The 25748-nt window shown below is 41.5% G+C and overlaps 1 protein-coding gene across 6 annotated transcripts in view; it reads left to right on the top strand.

The window, feature by feature from the left end:
* COPZ1 (COPI coat complex subunit zeta 1) overlaps positions 1-25748 on the top strand; it is a 682287-nt gene that overhangs the window by 530659 nt on the left and 125880 nt on the right. For 3 of the 6 annotated variants that reach the window (XM_044083950.1, XM_044083951.1, XM_044083949.1), the window contains one exon: positions 288-388. The exons of the other annotated variants lie outside the window; for them this stretch is intronic. In XM_044083950.1, coding sequence (XP_043939885.1) covers positions 288-388 — 101 coding nt within the window. The remainder of the gene's footprint in view (positions 1-287; positions 389-25748) is intronic. 6 annotated transcript variants of the gene reach the window in all.

Below are 25748 nucleotides of genomic sequence, written 5' to 3'. Positions count from 1 at the left end.
GAAAAAAAGTGCTGTCTATGGCTGTGAAGGCCTGTCCTACTCTGGCAGCTGTTTGGTCCTTCACACCCATAGACATGCAGAGGAAGGAGTCTGAAGCTCAGAGGCTAGTAGGGCACTGATAGCTGTATTGCAGTAAGGCATTGTGTTCTGCAAACGTCTACCGTTGGAGGAAAGTGGAAACTATGCAGCTGTACTTTTGATGCCTTCTACTTGCTGTGCTAACTACCTATGATCATGTGTATTTTATTTTAATACATTTTTACATTTTGTTTCTGCTTTGGTTGTAGATGTATTATGCACGCTTATTACATTTACAACGTTCAGCCATGTGCAGCTGGTTTACTGTGTGTGGATCTTGTAGTGAAGCCGGCTTCTGTCTTCAGTACAAGTGCTTATATTCTTTTATTTATTCTTTGTTCACAAATCCTTTGTAAATTTAAGTACAAAATCCAAAATAAAACTTATTCTAACTGTGTGGCCTTAGAAAATAATTTTGCCCAATGTAACCAGTGTGGCCTGAAATATTTCTGCAGTGGTGCAACAGTTTGCAGTGCTTCTTTTTGCTTTTGCCAGATATTACATTGATGCATTACTTTATTGATTTATCCGAAAGGACCAGTTTTGCTTTATTGCTATCTTGGCTGTCGGCTCAGTCTTCTGAGTTTAAATGGAAAAATTGTAGCAGAGGGAGGATTGCATTCTAGCCCCTTGCACTGTTGATATAAATATAATTTAATAATTCATTATTTACAGAAAAGCTCTTTGTCTCCATTTAAAAAAAAATAATTCTCCAGCCTTCATAGCTGGTCTGCAGTCTCAGTAACTGTTCACGTTTTGTATTCAGTTTGATTAGCCTACAACAAGCCTAACAATAAAGCACTGTGGAGGACTCCATATTCTGTAACTGTTCTGTTATGCAGTTGATATGTTAGATGATGCAGAGTGAGGGTTTTCTGTGGCGCATCTTAAGGAAGGGAATTCTTTACTGCATTCTTTTGCTGGAACTGTAATGTCAGCGAAAGGTGGATGTGAAGCCTTCCATTTAATATTAGTCGGACACGTACATTTAAATGGTTGAACTAACTTGATGTCATTGCTGTTAACATAAGACATTCTGCAATTCACCCATCTCAAGTACGTAAATAAAAGTATAATGGACGACTGTTGTTGCAGATGAATTGGTATACATAGCATCCTTGGAGTTGGTCGTTTCCCTGAATAATTGATGCTTGATGATACTGATGATGTGGCTGAGCATGAGGTGTCAGTGGTCTACAAATCCACAGCATCTTTGTAGACCTTCCTTTGACTGTCAGACTCGAACTGTGGAAGATTCCCAACAATGTCATTATAAACTTCCGTTCCTGTAACATAACCTGTTGCAGGTTCTGACTACAGACAGTACTAGTTTAGTCTATTTGCTTTGTGGACTTTTTCTTTTAGATATAATAAATTACTCCAAGAGTGAGACCTTAAGAGTTGGCTATGTGAAGTAAAAGGATACAGAAGCCAAATGTCTGCATGTGTCCCCCATACATTAAATAGGGCATATAATTTAGTATTGCGTAATTAAATCAGTCTATCACTTGACACATTTGATTAGTGATGGTATGACACTACAGACAGTTTGATAGCATGGGGAACTCAACTAGGATGACAACTGATTCTGGGGAAGTAGAACCACACCTAGGTATGCATATACCAGCTAGAGCTATAGGCTGTCGTCCTTGCCATAAAAGCTTTGGAAATGAAGGCAAGAGCAGAAACTCTACTGGTTCAGTCAAGACAGCCATCTGGTTCTATAATATATTCATATGCAGAGCATCATGCATTCATACCCCCTGTGCAAAAACGTGATTCAGGGTTGACTGAGAGCCATAGATCTGAGGTGTCACATTGACAGAGGATAACAAGTGTGGTCTGCTGACCTATTCCCTGAGATGTAGCTGCATTCCTCTCTTGAAGTTGGGGAATCTGAAAGCCGTCCTGGTTAGCATCTTCCAGCAGTAAGGTACATTTGCCACACAAGAGAACATCGCCCTTCCCATGCTTTGGTTTATTCAGAAGGGCAAGGGGAAGCTGATGTTGGACACATTCTCTGTTTTCTGACGGGAAAGGTTTCACCTTACTTTTCACTACTGCCACTGATTTTCTACCTAATTACAGAATTGAGAGGTGAAGGTCTCATCCTCATTGCTCTGTGGTGGCTGAAAAGGGTGTTGCATCAGCCAGTTAGACTTTAATGATGCGTAAAGCTATTCCATTGTAAAACAAGAAAGACCTCCTCCAGTAAGGTGACATCCAAAGTTCTGTAGGGGCTTGGCCTCATTTAGATCCTTGATCCTGTGAGATCTTTTGGCTGGAGTCACAGTTGTGATTGAAGCCAGAAAGAAGCTGTCTCTTCTCCGTCTGGATAGAGGCATCTTGCCCCCATTAATTTAGCTTGCATGTAGTTTTGAATTCTTTCAGAGACGCACGGATGAATTGTTCTCTGTTTCATGGTCATTTTTGTGCATGTCTTGGCATCTCTGAACATTGAGACCATGTGGAGGGCAGGACTGTTTACCAGAGCAGGAAAAGGGCAAGCAGTTCTATAAAGAGCTTCCGTATCTTTGTCTTCCTTCCTTTTTCTTTGTGGCTTTAATTTCTGTGATTGATGGACTTTTCTCTTCACTTTTGGCTCGGTGACTGATTTTAGAAAACACTGATGTCCCCTATAAGGGTAGATGCTTTAGAAGTAGAAGTTCACTGTATAAAAGGGAGCTAGCTAGAAGAGTGTCACTTTCTTGTTTGCTTTTTCAGGTGTCAGATTTCTGTACAGTGGTTTGATTCAGTGTTGTTTGGTGCCTTTTAGTCAGTTTGTCTGCAAGTTAGCCTGGACCATGTATGTTCACTTTTTTGTTGACTGGAGTAAGCAGTCAATACACTTGGTGTGATCATTGGTTGCTTTCATACCTTAAATCTTATGGCATTGCTAAGTATAGAGACTCAGTTTTTTTACTGTTGTAGAAATATGTTATGGTCTTAAATACTTAATTCAGTCCACAGGAGCTCAGGAATACTGACTGTTCCCATTCTCTATGGGAACATATGTGCACCCCAAGCTGTTTTTTTTCTGCTTTCTAAAATTCATTTTCTAAAAGCATAATTGAAGCAAATTATCTGATATGGAGAGTTCTGGCTCCATCAACCAAAATGACTAAAGCTGGCATTACATGGACAGCCTGGCGTCTAAAACTTTCCCAGGTTAATGGCCCCTTATCCATACTGCTGTGGGAAGGAGTGCATCAAGATCTTTTGTTTATATGCTGCATACAGACACCACTTCTAAAAAGGTGCCAGGCTACTCAGTGAATTAATTGTGTATAGCGACATTTTCTTTCGACTATCCCCTGCTGTCAGCATAAGGTCAGATTTCTTAGCTGAGATTGCATCTGACGTCCCTTTCTCTCTCTGAAGCCTTCTCTGCCTCTTTTATCTGGTTAGTGAATGCCTTTACTAGCTGTGCAGTAAAAACATCAGTATTTGTGTTTTAAGATTGTCAGTTAATTGCTATGGAATGCACTCCGTTTTTGTTGGCCATGGATAACAGAGTTTAGGGAATTTAGAAAACTTGTGATAGTAAAGTCTCCCCGTAAAACACACAATTTTTTCTGTGGTTTGTTTAGAGAGGACCTCAGCATTTTCTGTGATTAAGCTTTCTTTCAGACAGGAAAAATTGGCACTAGAGAACAAGGGCTATATCTGATCCTTATCTAGTAGATGGTGCATTGTCTAAATTTCTCTAAGGTTTGACCCTTTCCATTGTTTCCTTTGAAGTGATTAAGTCATAAGAAGTCAGCTTAACTTTACCCTGTGTCATGATGCTTCTCAGAGTCCAGATCCCAAGAGGCTGTAGTCTGAAAGTTCTTCCTCCACAGTCTCCCAGTTGGGGGGTTGTAAAGCTCCTTTAATTATGAATCCAGTGTCTCCCATTCTCCGTAAATGCATACTTCAGCACCAGTTGAATCCGACTTCAGCCACTTTGACTTTGGATCTAGGCTCCGGCTCCTTTGCTTGTACCAAGTTAACTAGTTTCTTTGTTGCTCAGTTGCTCCAGACGCAGATTTCTATGCACAGTGCCTTTGGTGTCAGCCGAGTGTATTGTGCAGTCTTTTTTCCCTTTCTGTGACATTTAATATTCATCTTTTGCGGTTTGCATTTTCTCTAGTTTTTCTCATCTACCTGTATATTTAAAAAAAAAAAAAAAAAAGTCTGATCTTGGCTTGTATTTAGTAGTAGTGTCTCTCCTTTTGCTCATTGAGATTGCTTAATAGCTGGTCATTTCCTCTTGCATACATCTGTTGTGGGCTTGTACAACTAGTGCTGTCTGGTAAATATTTGAAATGTTGATCTGCTAGAGTGAGTCCCAAAATGCTAAAGTTAAATGTTCGAAAGAATGGACTTGGTATATACCAAGTCCAAGATGCCATTTCTCTGAATATTCTTGTTTCTCTGAGGTATAGCGCTCTGAGTTGGTATGCATATAAGTCCACTTGGGGGGGAGGGGGGGGGGATGTTCGTCCACAAAAAAAAGTTTTAAGGAGAAGTGATTTTCGAGATTTGCTGTTCTCTGGGTTTGCAATCCTTTTTCCAGCTTTTAGCACTTGGCATTACTGAGTATGCAACAGATTGGTGCTAAAAGGGCTTCTTCCTGCCGCGGTGGAAGAAGTCCCTCTTCTCAGTCTTCATCGGCTTCTTCCCCAGCAACCACAAAAGCATCAGATAAGGGCAAGGGCAGAGATGTGCACACAGGTAAAGAAAGGGATGAAGAAAAATATAGGGACTCCTCCAGAAAGCAGTTTCCAGAATATTTGGTCCCTCTGGCCCAGCACCAAAGATCCATAAGCTGTTTGAGCTGGACAAGGATAGTTGGTCTTCCATTCCCAGGTCTCTTGTTCTCCCTGGCGTTGGTAAGCCTTAGGGTGAGGTCATTGTTCCTTGCCTCAGGAAAGGCTCTGTCAAAGGATATCACTACCCTTGTCCTATGCGTCATCCTTAAGGTCAGTGTGGTGTTCCAGACATCTTTCAGAAATGGACGTAGACATGATGAGAAAATTTCTGAGGACCCAACTCTGGTTGAGGGATGCTCCCGACCCCTGTTGGAGCCCAGGACTTCCCCTCGGATTGTGACCCCTCCTCAATCTGACTTTTAGACATGCGGCATTTGGATCTGAGCGAATCCTGGGGTTTGCCTGTTTCAGATATGAAGGTTATGACTTCATTGATACTGACCATTTCTCTGACCCAGTCCGTGCTGAGGTCACTGAGTCATGGTAGACTCTGATTATTGTCATAGCAGTCATATTCCCTTGGCTGTTTTGGCCCTGGATATCTTGGTTCTGGCTTCTGCTTCAGAGCTGAGTCAGGTTCTTGGGGCCAACTCTTGTTTGGTTCCTTGGATCCTACAGGAGTGACATTGGGACCTGCTTTCGCTTTAAAGGCCTTTGACAGAGTTATTTTTCTAAATCTAGAGAGCAGGTTTCACTTCCCTGCTTGGATCCACCTTTGTCCCCATGGAGCTCTTCAGGTCCTTGTCCCTCACGTTCCTCCATAGCAAGACAGTAGTCTTGTCCCTCTTCAGGCAGTTCACTTTGCGGACTCCCTGTCTGCTCTGTAGTCTTCTGCAGAATATTCCACTGGTAAAGGTTACTAGAAGCCCTTATGCAAATGGAGGCTTGTGGACTCCCTACAGAAGAGCCTTGCAGAACATACTAATTTCAGTAAAGGGGGAGGGTAGATTCCCCCCGAAGATGTCTTATTTGGCACAATACTCAACTTTTTAGATAGAAAGGAGGTTGGTCCACTGATGTGCCCTTCCAGAAGGAAACTATATTCCTTAAGGCTTTCGAGGCTGGCTGATCTACTTTTTGGATAGTCCTTCCCGCTGGCAAAACTGGTTGACCTGTTTTATAGTGGGCATGGTAGGAACTGGGCATGGTTGAACCCATTTCCCAGAAATCCGATAAAATCCTAGTAACCCCTAAAGACCTATATTTTTGGAGCAAGGGTACTTTGGTGGATTTTGTGGTGGTGGTGGCCTCCAAAAAGGAACTTGCCAAGGAGATCTCCACTGTTCATCCCCTAACAGCATCTCCAGGGCACTGGACAGGTTTGATAAGCAGGTGTTCTTTGTGTTTCACTGTTGCAGTCATCACATTTGGGTTATCTGATAATCAGGCCGACTGAGGGCTACTGCAAGCAAAGTCTTGGGTCCTGCATCGGTTGCGGTCTCATCTTCCGTGACGTCAGGCAGTCGGGGGTATAAAGCATGCAGCCGATGCCATTACATCAGTCTTTCTTGCCTTGCAGTGCCCGAAGCAGAAGCAGTTTGCAAGTGCCAGTCGGCAGACTCCTGAAATTTTCATTTTCGAGTTTCAGAATCGAAGTCTTCAACTAAAGCTAAGTACCCCGTTGGGGAAACCTTTTCTTTCTCTAAACTGATGTCAGTAAATGTCAATAATTGTATTTCTTGTGGAAAGAAAGTACCTCTCAAAGATTTTCATTCGTATTGTATTCCTTGCCTAGGCCCTGACCACGACATACTTCGCTGTCGGTTTTGTGCCTTATATAAGCAACAAACTATTCGTTGTCTGTATATTTATGCTTCTAAATATTTTGGTACTCCATTCAATTATCCAGATATGTCTTCGGTAAGCCATCCGACTACCGACATTCCGAAAAAGCGCAAAGATAGACACAGGCCACCTAGGTCCAAAGCTGCCGACTATGCTTCTACTAAGCCAGTCGCCAGTTCACCGGTACTCAGTGAGGCGCTTTCGCAGCCCCCAATACCCACTACTTCAGATTTGTAGGCCTCTACTGAGACCCATTCGGAGTCCGGAATGCTGTGAGTTGCTTCAGCTGTGGAACCTGCGGATGTCTCTACCTTGGATGGGTTCAGAGCCGCTGTGCAGGCACCGGCTTCTGAGGGTGTATTCAGGCCTACTGACTTGCATATTAAACAGATGACATCATCTTCTTCAAGGCCTAAAACTCGAACCATGACTAGAAAACAGACGCCCAGACCGCATGGTCAGGCCTCTATGCCTAAAAAACAAATAAGAATGGCTGAAGACCTTGTTACTTTATTCAGGGGAAGCCAACCTCCCCCCTCTGAGACCTAGGACTGAATTTGCTTATGATACTTCTGACCAGGATTCTGAAATATCGGTTTCCTCTAATGACCAGGATTTACCGTTATCTACCTATGAGGATTCTGATGCAGAGGACTCTCTTCCCTCTGCCCCCCCCCACACACACACCCAGAGGATTTCTCTTTTGGTGAAACCCTGCATACTCTTAGGGAGCATTTTTGCTGGGAAAGCCAGGATTACTCTGATTCTAAAAAGAGGCTTAGGGATTTCTTACTCCTGCCCCAACACAGGCCTTTAGCTATCCCTACTAGACATTGTTGATGCCTTTTTTGGAATCTAGCTTGGCCTCTGAATCTTTACCTCCTGGTCCCAGAAAACCTGATGGATATTACAGGGTTCCTGACTCTCACAAGTTCCTTTTTTAAAAATCCTACTGCGGATCTTGAGACCATTTCACAGGGACCCAAGGGCAATTAAGGCTGCTACTGCCAAAAATCCTACCCCCTCTGATAGAGACTCCAGGTTGCTGGATAGATGGGGTAAGAAAGTATACACTTCTGCAACTTTGGCCATTAAGGCCTTAAACTGCAAGTTTCATATGTTAAGGTATCTGCAGCATATTATTGGATTGCTTAAACAGAAAATGATAATTCCTGACTCTGCTAAAAATAAGGATTTACAGGATTTAATGCATTCTGCTGAACCGGTTGGAAAAATACTTTGCAATGTGGTTTTGATTCACTAGAGGCATCTTGCAGGGCTGCTGTCACTGGGTCTGTACTTAGAAGGCATGCTTGCCTTAAGGAGCAGGCTTTGCCATATCATGTTAAAGCTAAATTGCTAGATGCTCCCTTAAATCAGGACCGCCTGTTTTTCAACAAAGCAGAAGTTCTTAAAAAGATGGAGGAAAAAGCTAAATCTATGAAACTGTCAAAGTTTTCCTACAAGTACAGCCTCCAGGATTTAGTAGACATTGGCCCTCTAAGAATTGGTCTTTTCGTGCCTCTTCCAGGCCTTCTCAGTCCAAACCCAGAACCAATAGAACACCCAGGCTTCAATCCCAGGGTATGCACAGGACTAAGCAGTGGGGGGCTCCCACTTCCAAATCAGGGAGTAGTAAGACTCCCCCTATGGTAAACTGTCTCAATGACTTAACTTTAAAACTTCCAAGCACTTATCAGCTGACTGCTTCTTTAGGGGGAAAGATTGCTCTGCAGGCAAAAAACTGGGAACTCATTACCCCGGACAAATGGGTTTTAAATATAGTTTCCTAAGGATACAGATTTCACTTCCACACGTTACCAACCCCAAACGATTGGCCAGATCTACCCCCACATCAGTGGGCAGAGGCTCAAAAGCAAGTACTCTCTCTCTCTTAAGCATAAAGGCTATTCAAACTGTGCCAGAAGAGGAAAAGTGACAAGGTTTCTACTCAAGATTTTCCTGGTACCCAGAAAAGCCAACTCTTGGCATCCTATCCTGGACCTTTCCATCTTAAATACCTTTTTGGTGATTCCATAATTCAAGATGCTAAGTCTTCACCATTTACTTCCTATGCTAGGCAAAGATGGCTGGTTGGCAACACTGGATTTAAAGGAAGCCTACCTGCACATTCCAATCAGGGAATCTTGCAGAAGGTACCTGCACTTCAAAGCAGGGCTACGTGCACTATCAGATGTTCATCATGTTACACTGCTGCAGTCATTACACTTGGGTTATCCTGCCGTCAGGCGGTCCCTCAGTCGGCCAGAGTTCCAAAGTCTTGGTCTGGCGTCGGTTGCTGTCGCTTCTTCCCTGACATCAGTGCGCCAGGGGTATACAAGATGCAGCAGACACCATTTTCTTCCGTCTTTCTTGCCGCGCGGTGCCCGAAGCAAAAGCAGTTCGCAAGTGCCGGTCGGCCGACTCCTGAGATTTTCATTCCGAATCCAGGACTGAAGTCTTCTACAAAGCTAAGTACCCCGTTGGGGAAACCTTTTCTTGCTTCAGACCGATGTCAGTAAAAGTTAATAATTTTATTTCTTGTGGGAAGCAAATACCTCACAAGGATTTCCATTTTTATTGTATCCCATGCCTAGGCCCAGACCACGATGTCACAGTTTGTCAGTTTTGTGCTAGGTTTAACAAGCGCACTATTAAACGTCTGTTTGATTTTGCCCGACATTATTTTGGCAGAAAATTCAATTACACCATGCCGTCGGAACAACCGATGACCAGGATACACCAAAAGCGCAAAGACAAGGACAGGCATCCGAGGCCCAAAACTGACGACGAAGCCTCTTCTAGGCCAGTCGACAGTTCTCTGGTTTTCAGTGAGGCGCATTCGCATCCCCTGACTACCGCTTCTTTGGAACCACAGGCCGCCTCTGACTCCCACGTGGAGATGGCTGGGCCTTCGGATACACCAGATATACGGCCTACCGAGACTAACCCTTCAGAGGGATCTGGAGCAGCTGAACAACCTGCAGCTTCAAAGGGTGTTTTCAGACCTACTCAGTTAACCATTAAATCTTCTGCTAAGTCTAAAACCCCTTTAAAAACAAACAAACAACTTCAACATTCACCAGGACAGGCCTCCATGCCTAAGAAACATATGCTCAAAATGGCCGAAGACTTAATTACTTGATCAGGGGGTCCCACCCTCATCCTGATAAAAGGCCTAGACAGGATGCAGACTATGACTCATCCGACCAGGTGTCCATCTCTTCAGATTCATCCTCAGACCAAGGATACTCTTTACCCCCTTATGAGGATTCTGATGCTGAGGAATCAATTCCTTCAGCCTCTCCACCAGAAGACTACTCCTTTGGGGAAACCTTACATACCATGAGAGAGCATTTCCATTGGGAGGGCCAGGATTATTCAGAATCCAAGAAAAGGCTCAGAGATTTTCTTTTATTACCTCAGCACAGACCCCTTGCTATTCCACCAGTGTTAGATATTGTGGATGATGTGTATTCTGAATCCAGTTTAAATCCTGATTCTTTACCTCCTGCTCCAGTTAAGCCATACAGATACTACAGAGTCCCTGACTCTCTCAAATTTCTTTATAAAAGCCCTGTTGCTGACCCTGAAACTATTTCCCAGGGTCCCAAAGGGGTAAAGGCCTCTATAGCAAAAAAATCCAGTTCCCTCTGACAGAGATTCCAGAGCATTAGACAGATGGGGGAAGAAAGTATATACATCTGCAACTTTAGCAATGAGGGCCTTAAATTGCCAGTTTCACATGCTTAAATATCAGCAATATTTGATGTCTCAGTTGAAACAAAAAATGCTTCCAAATTCAGATTTTCCTAACTATAAGGAAATGCAGGATTTATTACATGCAGCTAAACAAGTGGGAAAACATACTTTGCAATGTGGTTTTGATTCATTAGAGGCCTCCTGTAGCGCAGCAGTTACAGGGTCTGTCATTAGAAGACATGCTTGGTTAAAAGAGCAGACTTTACCAGATCACATTAAAGCAAAATTATTGGATGCATCTTTGCAGCAGGATGTTTTATTTGGAGTTAAGGCAGAAGAGGTATTAAAGAAAATGGAGGATAAGGCAAAATCAATGCAAACGGTGAAGGATTTCTTACAGGTTCTGCCTCCTCGATTTAGCAGAAATTGGCCAACAAAGAATTGGTCCTTTCCAGTTTGACAGACCTCAAAGGGGCAGATACAGACGTCCAGGAGGCAGAGGTCAACCACAAGGTCCTTACAGGCCTCGACAATGGGGTGCTTCAACCCAGAAAGAAGGGGAAGACAGGCATCAACCTTATAAAAAAAAACAGCCCCAATGACTTCACACTACAGCTGCCAAGCACTTTCTCTTGGCAGCCCCCTTGGGGGGGGAAACTGGCACTTTTCTGTCACAATTGGCATATGATCACCAAAGCAAACGGGTTCTCAATATTGTATTTCAAGGTTACATGTTCCACTTTCACACTCTGCCAAGGTTAAAAGGAATGCCAAATCTGCCACCAAATCAGTGGGTAGAGGCTCAAAGACAAATTACAGCACTCATGGACATGAGAGCTTATTCAAAAGGTACCAACACAGGATCAAGGACAAGGATTTTACTCAAGACTTTCTGGTTCCCAGAAAGGACAAGGCCTGGAGGCCCATTCTGGATCTTTCTTCTCTAAATACTTACCTGGATGTTCAAAATTCAGAATATTGACATTACAGCAGCTTCTTCCCATGCTGGGCAAGAAAGCGTGGCTCGTAACTTTGGACCTCAAGGAGGCATACCTGCATGTCCCTATCAGACAAAATTGCAGAAGATACCTCAGATTCTTAGCTGGTTCAATGCATTAGCAATTCTCTGCACTGCCCTTTGGCTTATCTACTGCGCCCAGGGTCTTTACAAAATGCCTGGCACCAGTAATTGCATTTTGCAGACAAAAAGGAATTCAAATTTACCCATCTGGCATTTGTAAAAAGATTGCTAATTTGCCTAGGGTACACAGTAAACGAAAAGTCAAAACTAGTGCCCACACGAGATATTCCTGGGTGCCAGCTTAAATACAACGGCCCAGATGGCTTATCTCACGCCAGACACGCAAGGACAACTGACTCAATATTTCCAATTGATGGCAACAAAAACCCAACTCCCTGCAAGAAAAATTCTGCAGGCCTTGGGGTACATGGCATCTTGCATACTACTAATTCCATATGCCAGACTGCATATGAGGAAACTACAATGGTACCTAAAGAGTGTCTGGTCTCAACACTGTCACAGTTTGGAAACCGTAGTACCACTTATTCCTTGCCTTCTCTAGGAGTTTCGATGGTGGGCTCCAGCCTGTCACCTCAACAAGGGACAGCCTTTTACTCAACCCACAGCCAGGCAAACACTGACAACAGATGCTTCGGATTATGCCTGGGGAGCACACATGGCAGGAAAATGTATTCAGGGCAAGTGGCCCGCAGAACAAAGGCATCTTCACATCAATCAAAAAGATGCTAGCTGTATAAAATGCCCTTATAGTTTTCAAGGACCTTCTGCATCCAGGACAACTACTACTAAAGACAGACAACACCACAGTTATGTGGTACATAGACAAGCAAAGGGGCACTCATTCATATCCCCTCTGCAGACGAGCCATGACCTTGTGGAACACAGCTGTAACCTATCAAGTTCATCTGCAAGCACAATTCCTGCTAGGAGAGAAAAACACACTGGCAGACAACTTCAGCAGAAACATCATGGATCCGCACGAGTGGAAATTACATCCACAAATATTCAGAATGATAACACAAAATGGTGGAGCCCGGACATAGATCTGTTTGCATCCCCAATGAATTGCCAGCTACAGAAATTCTGCACAAGGACTTGCCACCCAAAAGCATGGAAAGTGGATGCCCTCTCATTCAGCTGGAAAAACCTACAAGTATATGCTTTCCCACCACTACCTCTCCTTTCAAAGCTACTCCTAGAAGCCAGACAAGAAAAGCCAAAGATGATCCTGATTGCCCCAGACTGGCCACGCCAGCACTGGTATCCAATCTTAAAGAACTTAGCAGAAGGTCCACCATGGATTTTGCCTCAAATCCCACATCTTCTGACTCAGCAAAACAATCAGATACTTCACAGCCAGCTCAAGACTCTAAACCTGGCTGCATGGCAGATTCCTTAGTCAAGCAAGCAATGCCTCTCTCCGAAGCTGTTATGGATGTCATTCTAGAGGCCAGAAGGCCTAGCACCAGGAAAGCCTATTCGGATAAATGGAAGAGATTCTGTGCCTGGAACCAGGCTCACAGCCTTGGCCCTCTTGTCCCAAATATTCCTCAGATACTACAATACTAAACTGAGATGCTGGACAAAGGCCTCTCCTTTTCATCCATTAAGATCCACGCCTCTGCCATCTCTGCTCATTACAACACAGACCCACCAATTTTTTCTAATCCTTTGCTAAAACAGTACCTCAGAGGGGCTAAAAACATAAGACCGCCCCGTAGAGCACCAACTCCAACTTGGGACCTCAACTTCGTCTTGGAAAAATTAACTTTACCTCCTTTTGAGCCAGCTAACTCAGCAGACTTAAAATATGTCTCTTGGAAAACTGCTCAGCTCCTGGCAATAACCTCAGCACGAGTTTCAGAATTACAGGCACTAATGGCAGTTGAACCTTTCATCATTTTCCACCAAGACAAGGTGTCTTTAAGAACAAATCCTACTTTTATGCCAAAGGTGGTATCAAGTTTGGCTCTAAACCAAACTATTCACTTGCCAATTTTTTATCCAAATCCACAGAATAAAGGGGAGAGACTTCTGCATTCCTTGGACGTACACAGACAATTACGCTTCTACTTGGACAAAACGAAAGCTTTCAGGAAAACTGAGCAATTGTTTGTAGCATATTCTGCAGGAGCACAGGGAAAAGCCATTTCAAAACAGACCATTTCAAAATGGGTAGGGCACTGTATACGTTTCTGCTATACACACCATGGGAAAGCTGTACCTAACAGCATTAGGTCTCATTCCACCAGGGCAACAGCCACTTCAACTGCCTACCTCAGAGGAGTACCTACCAAGGACATCTTGGAAGCAGCAACTTGAGTTCTGTACATACCTTCAACAAGCATTACCATCTGCCTCTTTACTCCAAATCCAGAGATGGCTTTGCCACTGCAGTGCTGCAGGGCTTTATAGCCACCCCTAATGCCTTATAGAACCAGCCACCCTACCTCAGCTTTGGGATTCTACCCAAGTGTAATGACTGCAGCAGTGTAACACGATGAACATAGTACATTTTTGTGCCTACCATAAATGTAGATGTTAGTGTATACACTGCTGCAGTCTAGGTTACCCTCCCTCCTTCCCCTCTTCCTTGCTGGTACTTACCTAGGCCTTCTACCTTTTGCTACCTATGGGGAGTATTTGCTGGTAACTGAAAGTTTTTGATTGCTTTTCTTATGTATGTTTTATTAGCAATTTACATTGCCTACCTTTTTGGGGGCACCTGACATCTGGGGCAAGAAAAACTGAAGAAAATGGCGTCTGTTGCATCTTGTATACCCCTGGTGCACTGACGTCAGGGAAGAAGCGACAGCAACTGATGCCGGACCAAGACTTTGGAACTCTGGCCGACTGAGGGACCGCCCAACTGCAAGATAACCCAAGTGTAATGACTGCAGCAGTGTATACACTCTAACATCTACATTTATGGTAGGTACAAAACTGTACTTTCTCTGCACTGCCCTTTGTGAATACACTGGCCGCAGTAGATAAGCCAAAGTGCCTAGCTCCAGTTATTGCATTTCGCAGGCAAATAAATATTCAAATATACCCATACCTGGACGATTGTCTAATTCAGGAAGAAAGCCAGGACATACTTTTGAATCATCTGGCAATTGTACAAAAGGTGCTAACTTGTCTGGGGTACACCATAAACGAAAAGAAATCACATCTGGTACCCTGTCAACAAATTATATTCCTGGGAGCAAGCTTGAATACAACTTCCCAGATGGCTTTCCTCATGCCAGAGAAATTTGACAACTTACTTCAAACTAATGGCCACAAAAAAACTGCTATCTGCAAGGCAAATACTGCAAGCCTTGGGGTTCATGGCCTCCTGCATTCTCTTAATTCCATATGCAAGACTGCATATGAGGAAACTACAATGGTATCTAAAAAGCCTATGGTGTCAACATTCTCAGGATCTAGAAGCAATGATTCCTATCATACCTTGCCTACGGTTAGAGTTCCTTTGGTGGGCAGAGGCCTGCTACCAAAACAAGGGACTACCATTCACTCTACCCCCTGCCGCCCAAACCCTAACAACAGACTATGCATGGGGAGCTCACCTGGCAGGGAAGTGCATTCAGGGCAAATGGAACCCAAGTCAAATGCACCTGCATATCAATCAAAAAGGAAATGTTAGCTGTACAGAATGCTCTGACAGCCTTCAAAGACCACATTCTTCCAGGACAATTAATGGTAAAGACGGACCGCCACTGTTGTAGTACATAAACAAGCAGGGGCGGTACCCATTCTTACCCCCCCTGCAGTCTAGCCATGCCCCTGTGGAACACAGCCTTGAGCTACCAAGTGCATCTACAGGCTCAATTCCTGCAAGGAAAACTAAATACACTGTCAGATGAACTAAGTAGAAATCTCATGGACCCACACGAGTGGAAACTGGAACCAAAGACTTTCAACATGTTAATAAATGGGGGAGCCCGGATATAGACCTCTTTGCCTCCCCCCGAACTACTATTTGGACAAATTCTGCACAAGGACTCCCCACAAACAAGCTTGGAAAGTGGATGCTCTGTCCTCAGTTTATGCCTTTCCTTCTCTGCCTGTCCTCTCCAAAGTACTACTAAAGATCAAACAGGACAAACCAAGGATGATACTGATTGCACCCAACTGGCCATGCCAACACTGGTACCCCCTCTTCCGCAGTTTGTCACTGCTGGCTCCATGGCACCTGCCTCAGACCCCTACCCTGCTGTCACAGTAGGAGAGCCAGATTCTGCACCTTCAGCTTCAAACCCTGAACCTGGCAGCCTGGCTAATTGCCTAATCTCTGCGTTACCATCCTTCAGTAAACAAGTGTTGGATGTCATTTTTGGAGGCAAGGAGGCCTAGTACTAGAAAATCTTATGCTGAAAAATGGAAAAGATTCTATGCCTGGAACCAAAGGATGGGCACAGCAGTGCCCAATTTACCTCAGATTCTTCAGTACTTAACTGAGATGCTTCATAAGGGTCTTTTTTTCCTTCATAAAAATTCACGCCTTAGCCATTTCATCTCATTACAACACAGAACCATCCCTCTTCTCTCATCCACTGCTCAAAGTGTTCCTCAAAGACCTCCCAGGAGATCCCCAACTCCAGCCTGGGACCTTAACTTTGTATTGGAAAAACATACTTTACCTCATTTTGAGCCAGCTGCAAGTGCAGAGTTAAAATTCCTTTCTTGGAAAACAGCCTTCCTTTTAACCATCACTTCAGCAAGAAGGGTATCTGAATTACAGGCCCTTATGGCAGTGGAGCCTTTCATCATCTTTCATGCGGACAGGGTGTCCCTCAGGGCCAAATCCCTCTTTCATGCCCAAGGTGGTATCCAGTGTGGCTCTTAATCAGTCCATTCATTTGCCAACCTTCTTTTCTAATCCACAGAACAAAGGGGAGTGGATACTGCACTTTTTAGATGTGCACAGACAACTTAGATTTTACTTGGACAGGACTAAATCTCAAAGGAAATCTGAACAACTGCTGGTGGCATTTGCTGCAGGGGCAGAGGGGAAGGCTATTTCAAAGCAAACCATTTCTAAATGGATAGGCAATTGCATTCATTTCTGTATAAGCACCGTGGAAAACCTGTCCCACAGGGGATTAGACCCCATTCAACCAGGGCTGCATCTACCTCTACAGCCTTTCTCAGAGGTGTCCATACCAGGGACATCCTAGAAGCTGCTACCTGGAGTTCTGTACGTTCACCCAGCATTACTATTTACCAGTTTTCTCTAAATCCAGAGCTGGCTTGCCACTGAAGTCTTGCAGGGCCTTGTAGCTGGTCCTAATGTTATCTGAATTCCTCCTCCCATCCTTAGCTTTGGGAATCTACCCAAATGTGATGACTGCAACAATGAAACACAAAACATAGTACAGCTGTGTACAGTTACCATAAATGTAGATGTTCGAGTGTATTCACTGTTGCAGTCCTGGTTACCCTCCCTCCAGCACCCTGACTTCTTTTGGCTATACCTCTACTCTCCTTTACTATGCTTAAAATCTTTTTGGTGCATTTGCTTTTTTTGTTGGAGGTATAACCTTGTATCTATATATTTAATTGCTTCCCATTAGGGGGGCACCTGACATTTTGGACAAGAAAAACTGATGTAATGGCGTCAGCTGCATGCTTTATACCCCTGAACCTGATGTCACGGAAGATGAGACTGCAACTGACGCAGGACCAAAGACTTTGATAATCAGGCCGACTGAGGGCTACTGCAAGCAGATAACCAAAATGTGATGACTGCAACAGTGAATACACTCTAACATCTCCATTTATGGTAAGTGTACACAACTGTACTTTTCTTGCATATGTGACCTTTGCTATCAGGGTGATTAACTGTCTGGCACATGCTAGATTTCCTAGGGATTTGATCAAGGAGATATCCAAATCTCTCTGGGTCCTTAACTGCAGGGGATGAGAGAGCTGTTGGCACACAGCTGGCCACCCTAGTACCTGTCAAACATATCTATGCTCCTTATCTTGAATGTGGCCAATGGCACGAAGAATTCAGCAGGCACCAGAATAGCTGTTTTCCAGCACATTTGGAAGCATCTCTGACTTCAAGGAACACTTGAATATGTCTTTTATTAATGCTTCCAATGATAAGTCAGCTTTGTCTGGGCCTAAAGTTCGAGATGATGTCTAAAAAGGCTAAAAGCAAGCAAGAGGGCAAGACTTTGCCATTTGAATATGGTCTTATAACCCCCTCCCCGCGGACCTTCTCTAAAATCTATAGAAGTGTGGGAAGAAGCTGCAGTTCCACATGTCCAGAGGTTTTGCCATGGATGCTTCTAGTGATATTCCCCCCAAGGGCATAGGGGGACTAATCATATTGGACATAGCCCCCACAGCAGAAGTAGACTGCCGAGTAAAGGCTTTTGGGGTCCATTCCCTGACTGGCTTTTTCAGCACTTCTGACTGTGGAGTTAGGGGAGTGGCTAGTCTCTGCACACTATGCATAGACATCCATCACCCAAGATGTATGGGTACAGAGAATTATAACCAGAGGCTGTATAATTCCTTTTCGTTATCAGCCCCTTTGTTCAAGAAAACTTCCCAATATGCCACAAACACAGTAGAAGGCAGCAGCACAAGAATAGAAAAAGCTGTTGGACAAATGAGTCATCCAGGATGTCCCATGAGACCAACATTGATCCAGAGTGTACTCAGGGCTCTTTATGGTGCTAAAGAAACGCAAGGTCTTCAAGCCTGTTGTGGACTGTTTAACTTGATCCAGTATGTAAAGCAGACAAAGTCCTGGATGCTCACAGTACAGTCCATTCTATTGCTGTTGAAGCAGGACACTTGCATGTGCTTGTTAGACCTCCAGGATGACTACTATGCAAGCAATAATGCCTGACAGGGTGTGTGTGAATGTGCAATTAATGCCCGTCCAGGTGTGTTATGAGGCTCGACATCACAGGTGGAGGGCCTCTACACCCCTGGAAGGGCATTAATTACACATTAGCACACACCCTGTCAGGCATTGTTGCACTTAGAGAATGGACTCTCTGTAAAATTGTTTTGCTTGCTTATTTATTTTAAATACTGTCTTATTTTTTTTATATATTTTTAATGTACAATAATTCCTCTGTTCCTCTGTCTAATGTTTCGAACTTGCTGTAGCACAAGTTAATGGTGTTGGGAGAAAGGATTTTACATAAAACAACCATTGTACACAGAGCCCATTTTCTCACACACACACACACACACACACACACACACACACACACACACACACACACACACACACACACACACACAGTCTCTTCTGCTTTGACATACATATACACACACACAGTCTCTTCTGCTTTCATACACACATTCACTCGCACGTCACTCTCTCTTGCTTTCTCAGTCTCCTCTACTTTCATACACGCATTCACACACTCTTTCTCCCTCTGTCTCGCACGCACACACATGCATGCACACACACACACACACACACACACACACACACACACACACACACACTCTGTCCCCTTTTTTTTTTGTTTTGTTTTACATGCAGTCCGAGCTCCACACCGTGAAGAGGTCCCTAGCAATATTATTGATTGCAGGCCAGTGTCTGGTCTCTTGTTTTTCCACTGTATGGATGGTCCACTTATGAAGAAGCAGAAAAGCATTTTTCTCCTCGGGAACAATCTGCTGATTGGCAGGCCTTTTCACAAGGGCTGTTTAATGCCTTTATGGCATTTAGGCAAGCTACAGAGGTCTCTCTTCCTTCTCCTTCCCTTTCTCTAGTTTCTCCTCAAAAAAGGATTAAGATTCTTCTTATAAGGATGATTCCTCTGGAGATGAATCTCTGGCATATTTGCCTGGACGTCTTCTCCATTGGGGTATGCTTCGCCAGAGGAGGAATCAAATGGAACGGAATCTCCAGGGGATGATGCTACCTTTGGAGAGACCATTTTGAAGAGACTGTTGTGAAGATGGGAAAATTCTTCCAGTGGGGCTGCTCTCCGGTTATATTATGATCTAATACAGGTGGATTCCCCTTCCCCCAGCTGCAGTACCTTTGGTGCTTCCAGCTTTCTTGGATGCTTTTTCCTCTTCCTTTGGGTCCAGATTCACAACCTCCTTCTACAGTTTTTAAGTGCCCTTCTGCAGATCCAACTACAGTCTCAGTGGCTGTTGATAACCCTGTAAGCTTTTACCTCCCCCCCTTCTCCCCTCAGATAAGGCAAGCAAAGTTATAGAAAGGTAGGGGAAAAAGTATATACTTCGGCCTCACTTGCCTTTAGGGCCATAAACTACCAGGTACACATGGCCAATATTCTTTAGCCCTCTTTTCTCAAGCCATTAAGCTCATTTCAGAGCTTCCAGACAACACTAAATCTCAGCTTTCTTCCATTTTAGGTTCCTCTGCTGAAGTGGCATGTTATTCTATTAAATGCAGCTATGATGCAGTGAAAGCATCTGCCAGAGCTGCTGCATCTGTCTCTGTCCTTCAGAGGTACTTTTTTTCTGAGACTACAAACACTACCAGATGATATCAAAAGTAAAGTTTTGGATGCTCTACTAGATTCCAAGGCTTTATCTGGATCTGTAGCTACAAAACTTTTCAAGTCTTTGCAAGAAAAGGGCAAGGAGCTCCAGGTCCTTAAACATATTATTGTCACCAGTTCCAAAATTTCAAAGGACCTATCCTTCTAATATTTGTAATGAAACTATCCAAACCCCCTCCTCCTTATAGTAAAAGAGGTGCCAGAAAGCTTTATCCTGCCAAGTCGTCTTCTACTAATCCTGTTCAGAAACCTCCCTTTCCGAGCAAGCCAGATAGTCTGTGACTACCAGTCTCTTTGCAGTCAGGCTCCTCTATCATTGCGCCTTTCCCTGTCCGTCCCTGCTTGGAAACAGATCACCTAAGACTTCTCGGTCCTTTCTATAATCCCCGAGGCTGCTTCATTGTATGATAGACTCCTCCTTCCTTCAGGGGTATTCCACAACCCCCAAAAGATCAGTTGGTGTGCGGTGAGTCGCACCTTGCTTTCTCAGGGTACCATTCAAAAAGTTCCACTTTCCCAAACAGGAAGGGGATTCTATTCAAGAATGTTCCTAGTTCCCAGAAAAGTGCGAGAGACCCGTTATAGATCTGTCGCATCTAAACACATTTTAAAGGTTCCCACCTTTTGCATGCTTTCCTTAAACACTTTGCTTCCTCTCATTCTTCCACAGGCCTTCATGGTGTCCCTGGACATCAAAGATGCCTATCTTCACATTCCTCTTTATTCTCTTTACATTTGCTATTGCTTTCTCACATTTTCAATTTTCTGCCTTGCCTTTTGGTCGGTCTGCGTCACCAAGGGTCTTCACAAAATGCTTAGCTCCTGTTACTGCCCTCTGCAGACTCAGGGATATTCAGATTTTTCCTTACCTGGGCAACCTTCTTCTCCATGCATACTTTTACAAAACCTTAATTTCAGTGTCTCTTCTGGAAAGACTAGGCTTCACTATAAATTTCCAAAATTATTTTCTCTTTCCTTCATAGGACCATGTCTTCCTAGGATGCAGAATTTAGTCAGGCAAGATGTTGGCTTCCTTACCTCCTCAGAAAGTCATCTCTCTGACCGCTTACTTTCAGGTTATCATTCCACTCCAATCCCTGACAGCCAGGAAGTTCCTCTGCCTTGCTGGGCTTCATGGCATCCACTACTTCCATGTTACCTGTAGCCAAACTTCACATGAGGAAATTTTATCTCAGGTCAGTCTGGATGCAGTATGCTCTTCCACTAGATTTTGTGATTTCTCTCCTTCCCTGCTTGAATTTGGAGTGTTTGGATTCAGCAGGTTTCCTTGAATCCAGGGATTCCCTACAACTCCCCTTCCATCTCTGTTGTTCAGACGCCTCAGTCGAGGGATTGGGGGGGCAACCTTTGCCTCTTGGAAGATTCAAGATGTATGGTCCGTCCCAAATGAAGGAGCACACAAACATAAGAGATGAGAGCTCTCATTTCTGCCTGCAAACCTTTCAGCCAGGTCCCTTAAAGTGATTCACAGACAACATCACAGTTCTTTGGTATGTCAGTAAGTCGTGTCTCCTGTGCAGGTTGGCTCTCAAGGCTTGGGATTTGGCTACTGTATATCAACTAACCCTTCAGGCAGTTTACATTTCTTCCAGTTAGAATGTTGTGTCAGACACATTGAGCAGGTCCATGACTCACTTTCATGAATGGATGTTGCACAGGGATGTGTTTCTGTATGTTATCCGCCAGTGAGATATTCCTTGAGTAGGTAAGATTGAATGTTGTATAAAATGCAACTACGCTATCGTCTCGTCTCTATTACAACAATTGTAATGGAGGGAACGCAGTGCAAACACTCAAAGCTGTTTAAATGCTTTAATAAAAATACTTTCAGCTTACACAATCCACAAAACAGATATAATACACTGTTAGTTACTGTTAGTTTAGCGCTTTCACCTAACTGACGTAGGCTTCCTCAGAACTAATCAAGCCAGGTGTTTCATATCTTTTAAATAAACTTTTTGGTGCCATTTTTTTAAATGGCTTTCTTAAAGCTATATACTAACCATATCTAAACACATAAACTAAAAAACTATACTAATGAAAACTATGCAATTCTATTATGCTCATATAATATATATATATAAAATATATATATATATATATATATATAAAAATTTAGTATTCAAATGATAAAATAAAATCTTAATATACGCAGTAATGTAAAATATAATAAGAATATTAAAAAATACTGTGCAAAATATATGAAGCAGTACTGTATAAATATGTTCATCAATGAAATTATTATTAAAATTGCTAATGGAACCAAATTAATAACCTATTCAAGTTAAAATAACATACTAAATTGTATATATTAAATACAAAACATCCGTGCTCTATAAACTAAATTAATGTAACAGTTTGATATAAATATAAAAACGTTTGTAATATTATGATAAAATACCATAAAATATCTCCAAATGTTATAAAAATGTTATTGTATATAATTTTTAGACATGTTGAATCTGCACAGAAATATCTTTCATTATTCACATATACTTATACAAAAGTGGTTTGATTGCTATAGTGTCATTAATACCTGGATTAGTGGTGGCATCAGTATATAATTGCCACCACACTTCCTTATAACTCAACTCCTTGCAATTACCCCCCTGTTATTTACTTTAATATGTTCCAAAATCCCAAATTCAAACTTATGCTCATCACCAAAATTCATAACATGCCTATATAGGGCATTATTAGTATCCTTTTTCTTTATACTATAAAAATTATCATATATCCTTTTCCTAAATGGCCTCTCTGTTTTTCCTATATAGTGTACTGGGCATTTTGAACACTTAGCCATATAAATAACATAAGGGGTGTTACAATTACCCTTAACAAAATGTATAACAGTTTTATTAACATTATCTAAAATTATAAAAGCCTGTTTTGTCATAGGCACACATTGGTTACAATTTCCACACCTCCTCGTTATATACTTATTACTTTCTCCTTTTTTATTTTCTCCTTCTTTTTTATATTTATATTCATAATCTCTATCCAAAATTATTTTTATATTTGGCCCCATCTTGTAAACCACTAAGGGTTTATCCCCATAATTCGAGACAAATCATTATCAATTCTAAAAATTTGCCAATGATTATTAATAATTCTTTTGATACTATTTACATACGGTGTGTAAGGAAGTATACAAGCCCTTTGATATTTTCTCACATTCACATTGTTTGAAGTGGAATTTATTGAATTATTTATACTTAAATTGTTGCTATTTCTTAAACCTCCTAATAATGGTGTACTTCTGCCCCAATTTTCTATAACATATTTTTTAACGTCCATCATTTCAACATCATATTTCCTCTCCTTGAAAAGTGCTGTAATGTATTCTAACTCAGCATCTCCTCATATCTAGAGGTCATTCTAGCTGCCCTAATACATTGACCTTTATATACATTATAGAGCAGTTTCCTAGGATGGTTACTGGTATAAAATAAATAATCATTAGAAAAAGTATTCTTTCTATATATATTTGATTTATAACCCCTTTCATTGTGAGAAACAAATGTCTAAATATGCTATACCATTATTACTAGTATTGTGTGAATTTAAAAAAAAATCACCATTAATAAAATTAATTGAAAGACTTCATCTGTTTCACCTTTCCATAAAATATATATATCATCTAAAAAACGAGTGTAATGCACCACTTTCTGGAACCATTTGCTCTTAAATAAAACTTCGTCTTCCCAGTTTAGCATAACTAAATTGGCAAAAATTGGTGCGCTAGCTGAACCCATAGCGACACCCCTACTTTGTTTATAATATTCCCCTTCAAATAATAAATAATTATGTTCCAGAATTAGTGTCATACACTCCATAATTAAACATACTTTATCCCATCCCAGATTTGTATATTTTCTTATACTATTACAGAACATTTCAAGGCCCTGATTTTTAGGAATGCATGAGAATAAATCAACATCTATTGTAACATATAGAATATTACTAGTATCCATATCTATAGGGAAATTAGACAAGAAGTCCCAAGAGTCTTTTAACAAATGAGGGATGTTACTATAAATTTCTTTAGGCCATTTATCTATAGCCACTCCTAAAGGGAAAGTTTTAGATCCACTACCCGATATAATAGGACGGAAAGGAGGATTTTCAATACTTTTGTGGATTTTGGGAATTCCTACTAGTTCCGCCATAAGGGGATATTGCACCTTTAAAAAATTATATACTTCATTATTAATACGATTATCTATCAAAAATTCTTCCAAATAGGAATCAATCCTTTGGTAGGCTATATTGATCTCGTTCAATGAAACCGTTTGATAATTCCCTGATTCCGTAAGATGTGCATATAACTTCTGATTGTATTCCATTCTATCATAAATCACAACACCTCCCCTTTTGTCCGGTTTCATGATATGTATATCATTATCTCTACTTAATTTATACAATTCATCCCTTTCATCAATAGTTAAATTATCTTTAATTTTTTTCTTTAGGGCAGTATTCTTAAATTTATAAATATCCCTACATACCTGTTTCTCAAATATTTCCAATTTGGGATTCATATAAGGAATAAACTTACTTTTATTTCTTAATTTCCTATCAGTTGTATCCATCTCCTCAGAATTCATGCCCTCCTTATCTTGGAACGTAATTGCCATATTTAATTTGCGTGTGAATAGTTTAACTTCTCTCAAATGATCAACCAGATTAAATCTGGGGGTTGGAACAAATTTCATCCCTTTCGATAGTAGATCAAAATGTGTACTTTCAACCCTTAATTTCGAATAATTATAGATGTAAAATTTATTATAACTATTCACCACCCCTTCTATATACATATTCTCTTCAACTGTCTCAACATAAATATCCCTCTCAACTTCCTTTTCCACTACCTTTTCCAATTTCTCTTTTGATATTCCTTTTGCTGATTGTGTCCTTTGTATTGACTCGTATTCCCTTTTGCCATTCTGTTTTTCCAATACTGAAGATTCTAATTTTTTTGAAAATTTTGATTATAACCTCTTTTGTCGTATACTTCCTTTGATTATAACCTCTTTTGTCGTATACTTCCTGTCCCCCCCATCAAAATAACTATCCTTTGCCACATAATGTTTTTGTGTCTCATATTTATTACCCTTTTGATTTCCTTTATTAACCAAATTCTCCTTCCAAAAATATACCATATTCTCCTTAAACTGTTCGATATCCCTATTAAACTTCTTACACTTTCTATCAAAGCTTGATTTTGTCTTCTTTTCCACTATAGAAAATTGTCTATCATACAAATTCTCCCAATCATCAAATAAATCATTCTCAATCTGCATATTCAACTCTTCCACTTCCAAAATACATTTGGATATTTTTTCATCATTATATTTTATCAATAATTTCATAAAATTAGATCCACATTCATTAAAAAAACTGTTAAATTCATTAATACAGTCATTTGTAATATCAATTCCTAAAGGAAATTTGAAAAAACGCAACCCTACTGGTATGCTTTTTAACTCAAGACATTTGTGCAAATATGCATTTTCAACCTTATTATTAATTTTATTTAAAACATTCCCAAATTTATATATTTTCTCTTTCAATGTCTCATTAACAGTTCCTTTAGTGGTTGATCGCTTTTTTTCTATCAAAATTATCAAAAGTGCAGTCATTAGAAAAGAAATTGTTTAAACTTGACTTTTTTTTTACGATTTATAGTTACTGCACAATTGCCATTAATATTTTGCACAGTACCTTTGTCTTTGTGTAGTCCCAACAACATGAGAATATGTTTTCTCCGGTTTATTTCGTTTTGGCTTAGTTCCAATACGGAACGCCCCCTCTTCTTCTTCAAAATCATATATAGAAAAGTCCAAAGTG

This window comes from Protopterus annectens, chromosome 9.part0 (assembly GCF_019279795.1).
Source record: "Protopterus annectens isolate FY-2018-M chromosome 9.part0, PAN1.0, whole genome shotgun sequence".
Classification (NCBI taxonomy): Eukaryota; Metazoa; Chordata; order Ceratodontiformes; family Protopteridae; genus Protopterus; species Protopterus annectens.
This window is presented reverse-complemented; position numbering and strand designations above follow the sequence as displayed.